Consider the following 4,585-nt stretch of genomic DNA (forward strand, 5'->3'; position numbering starts at 1 on the left):
TCACAAGGCCAGCTTCTCCAGAGCGCCCTGAACGACCTTCAGGTCCTCTTTCATCTGGCCCAGGATGTTCTGGATCTTACTGGGCCGGTCCAGAACCTCCATGCTGCAGGTGAACGGGTCGTAACGCACCGAGAACGGACGCTTGATGGTCGCCGAGTATATCCTGGGAGGAGCACATGAATGCACAGTAGGTTACTTAGTTTACACACACACACACACACACACACACACACACACACACACACACACACACACAAGCGTAGCATGTCATGCCCTTCCTACCAATATGGTGCAATGCCACAAACACAACATGGTTGTTATTGAATGAGTATCACCTGTTATTTGATGGACTTTTATCCAAACCGCTTTACAATTCTGTTCCACACCGACGGCAGAGGTGTGGCACCATGCAAGGTGCCAACCTGCTCATCGGGAGCAGTTAGGGGTTAAGTGTGTCTTGATCAAGGACACTTCGACATGCTGCCCGGGAGGAGCGGGAATTGAACCGGGATGGCTGCTCTACCTCCTGTCGCCTCCAATCACCCCAATGACAATCGCCTATTGTTTGCCTACCAAGATGCCATAATGATGACTGTGATGTAATGGAATAATATGGACACCGAGAGATGTGAGACTGCCGCACACACACAGGGGTTTTGGGTTGGCAGGTGCTCAAGCAAAAAAGTTATTCCGCATATCTTTCATATTTTTTAACGGGGGGGGGGGGTAAGTTGAGGTAAGTTTATACCTCAACTTATTCTTGGCATCCTCAAAACTCTCAGACACAAAGTAAACCGGCTGGTAGGTTTGGTCCTGGTAGGGCTGGACCGCGGTCTCCTCTGGGTTGAATGGCTTGTACTCCGGCTCATTGGAAAGAGCGTACTGAAAGAAAAGGTCAGATCCATTGTCATTATCAGACCCAGATATGCGTAAACTTTATGTAGACTCTTTTTACCGTTTGTAAACAATGATGTAATTTTGGCCCTGGAAGATGGTTTGATTGATTGATTGATTGATTGAAAACTTTATTAACAGATTGCAGAATGGGTACAATACAGTACGGCTCAATACACACAACTGCTAACTAAGAGGATGCAGACCAGAAAAAGACTTTCGTCTCGTTTACATCAGGGTCCTCCATTTTCAATTCATCAAGATGGTCTGGATGAAACGTAACGTCCGATGACCTTTCCGGTGCGTTTGGCTACCTTCGAGTAGCCGAACACATTGGACAAAAGCTTTCACGCAGAATGTCCCTGGAGTCTCTCCCACGGAAAGACGGTAGAGCGCAATGATGGTCTAAACCAGGTATGCGAGGGCATTAAACGCCAAAGATCCTGACCAGCCCTAACGCTCACCGCAGCGGAGAACGAGAACCACGTGGAGATGACACTGAATCACGTGATCGGTTCACCTCTCGAGAGGATTACAAATCGAAAGATACACATGCATTTTCACATTCGGAAGCAGAGATATGTTGATGGGGGAGAAGAAAAGGATCTATAGCCTACAGAAGAAAAGTATTTGTCTGTTGTATGAAGTGGAGAAAATAGAGAGAGGAAATAAACGTACAACCAGTTCTCCATAAGAGGATAGGAGGCCGGCGCCGTAGGCTTTCACTGTTCCATTTTGCTTACAGAGTCCAAACTCAATGGTGAACCAGTACAACTGTGAGGAGGACAGGAAGGGGGTGATCAGGTTCAACGTTCTACTCTATTCACAAAGAGTATGAAGTAGTTCATCACAATGAACAGATACTCACGCTCGCCACTAGATGGCACCAAAGACCCATTGTTTTCACAAACCGAGCAACCGCATGTATTTCCCTTAGATATCAGATCAGTTCTGTCTGGAATTCCAATGTTAATCCAAATCAACCTTTTTTAAATTAATTAATTTTTACTTGAATTCCATTTTAATTAAACTTGTGCTAGGAATTTTCACAAAGCCTGATTGATAGCTCAGTGGAGCTAATATTGACAGTAGAAATGAGTCTCTTACCGTAGAGAGTTTCTCAATATCCTCATCTGAGACCCCAAGAGATGCAAGTCCAATCTCCTGAAATTGATCAATAGATCAATTAAAGAATAAATGTTATATAAATAAATGTATTCAATAACTATACATATACTGTGTATATCCTCTGATTAGTAAAAAAAAAAGGCGCAACAAACACTGGTTTTTGTTTATTTTTTAAAGCCGTCCACTGTTTGAGTCGAATAGGTTCCAATATTCCATTCTATCTAATGACTGGATGGTTCTTAGGGTTCCTCCAGTATGTTCTGATGACTGGATGGTTCTTAGGGTTTCTCCAGTATGTTCTGATCTAATGACTGGATGGTTCTTAGTATGTTCTGGTCTAATGACTGGATGGTTCATAGGGTTGGAATGTCCTCCAACTCTCTCTGAAGTTGGAGGTTCTCTCTTCCCTTGGAATGTTTAAGCATTATGCTTTCTGACCGTTGTGTGACTACCTCTTTTTTGTGTTGTTTAATTGTCTGTGAATATTGCTGCTTTATCAAATGCTGGGCTGGGTTTAGGCAATACTTAGAACAGATTAGTAGGTTGACGATGTAGGCTATTATTGAAGCTCCCTTTTGTCTTTCTGATGGGTATATATTGCAATGAATGATACTGTAAAATGTTATTAGTTGCTCTTTGAAGAGAAAAGATGTAACGGTAGATATTTATTTGTTTGGTGTAGAAGTATGGGCACCTGTTAGACGGGTGTAACTGGGTTTACTAAATTCTCAAAATGTGAGAAAAAAAAAAAAAAGGTCCTAGTCTAGTTGAGGTCCTAGTCTGGGGGAGGGGAGGGGGGTCTGGCCTAGAGTTTTTTTTCTTTTTTTTATATTGATTTTTATTTTGTATCTATTTTTCTGTAACTCGGGGAGGGGGGGAGGGGGGGGCAGTTGGCAGCATTTCCTTTTGTATGGTTGTTGAACTGTTGACTGATGCTGTAAAACAAAACTAAACTAAAAAAAAACAATAAACATATTGTTTAAAAAAAAATATTGCTGCTTTATCGACACTTACAATTTTAAATAAAGGTTGAAATTAAATGGGGGGGGGGGGGGTATATATATATATACCTGGGAAAACTGGGCAAATTCTTTGTCTGCAAGCATTGGAATATGGCCGAGTAGCTCATGACAGCAATCCCTGTTGGTAGGAAAGGTACAGTAAGTAAAAGACAGGGTCACAATTTCAGGAAGACAGACAGAACAGGGGAAATTACATGCGGTTGAGATTGAAGAGGCCTTACGGTTCTGGGGAGTGCATGGGCGCAGAGCTGTGACGGATGTACTGGGTACACTGGAAGACCCGGAAGGCCAGGCTAGCCAGGAAGTCTCTGGATGACAACAGTCCTGCCACTGGACGCAGCTGGAAGCCTGTTTTCTCTGGGGGGGGGGGCACAAAGAGAGGGAGAGAGAGAGAGAGAGGGAAGCAGCGTTGTCAAGACCCTACTCTGATCAGACACAACCACACACACAAGTGACAGACCTGGTCGCCTATAGCTTATACCCAGCGGAAGAGTGCTGCCGAGTGCTTCCGCGTTTTCCCTGATTGGCTGCGACACGCCCCGCGGCAGCGCGGCAGCCACAGAGCGCCGCGGAGCGGCAGAGCTTGCGGCATTATGTAGCCGTAATCCCTGATGTTTTTCATTTGACGCTTAGCTCAACTGGCAGCGCTGCGGTCCTGCGGTCCGTTGGTGACAAGTTCGAATCCCTTCAATTTTTTTTTTTTTTTTTTAACGTGCATTCTTTCGCCGGTTAAGTTTAGGCATGTTAACTTAAGGTTGTTGAGGTTAAGGTTAGGCATTGTTTCGGAGTTGGTTAAGGTTAGGCATTGTTTCGGAGTTGGTTAAGGTTAGAAGGGTTAAGTTTAGGCGCTGTTAAGGAGCTGGTTAAGGTTAGAGTTTGTCTTAGAGAATGGCAATATTCTTTCGGAGTTGGTTAAGGTTAAGGTTAGGCATGGTTAAGGTTAAGGTTAGGCATTGTTTCGGAGTTGGTTAAGGTTAGAAGGGTTAAGTTTAGGCGCTGTTAAGGAGCTGGTTAAGGTTAGAGTTTGTCTTAGAGAATGGCAATAGACAGCCTCTCTCTCTCTCTCTCTCTCTCTCTCTCTCTCTCTCTCTCACCTTTGAGGAAGGCAGACACGTCTCTCAGCTGGGGGATGCTGTCCTCTCCGTAGCCGCACTCTGTCTCCAGCTGCTGCAGAGAGTCTAGGTACTGGCTGCAGGCCACACTGGGGTAGATACTCCGCAGGTTCTGGTATACCTGCCTCCTGTCACAAGACAAAGACCACCTCGTCACATCTTAACGCCCATTCTAGGATCTCATTTTGTTAAAAATTATACAAGTCATTCAGTCCGTTCAAAAAGGTAGTGTCTCCCTTAGCCCCAGAAGGTCGTTTCCATGGAAATTGTCACTTTTTTACCTATAGCTTTAAAGCCATAACTCATCGTAATTTTCAGCTAGAGTTGTTCATAAACCTACCCCTTTACCTTAACCTTAACCATAACCACACCCACCACCTAAAAAACAGAAATACGTATACAAATGTCCTTCCGGGCTATGAGATAGAC

General features: G+C 44.3%; 1 protein-coding gene across 1 annotated transcript in view; it reads right to left on the reverse strand.

The window, feature by feature from the left end:
- Positions 1 to 4,585, reverse strand: part of th2 (tyrosine hydroxylase 2) — a gene marked incomplete at both ends in the record, with an annotated part of 8,829 nt that continues 4,244 nt past the window's right edge. Inside the window, 7 exons of the mRNA XM_084330508.1 lie at positions 1 to 163; positions 749 to 882; positions 1,573 to 1,668; positions 2,002 to 2,058; positions 3,093 to 3,162; positions 3,266 to 3,401; positions 4,139 to 4,284. Coding sequence (XP_084186634.1) covers positions 1 to 163; positions 749 to 882; positions 1,573 to 1,668; positions 2,002 to 2,058; positions 3,093 to 3,162; positions 3,266 to 3,401; positions 4,139 to 4,284 — 802 coding nt within the window. The remainder of the gene's footprint in view (positions 164 to 748; positions 883 to 1,572; positions 1,669 to 2,001; positions 2,059 to 3,092; positions 3,163 to 3,265; positions 3,402 to 4,138; positions 4,285 to 4,585) is intronic.

Source organism: Notolepis coatsorum (genome assembly GCF_963971535.1).
Source record: "Notolepis coatsorum genome assembly, chromosome: 15".
NCBI lineage: Eukaryota > Metazoa > Chordata > Actinopteri > Aulopiformes > Paralepididae > Notolepis > Notolepis coatsorum.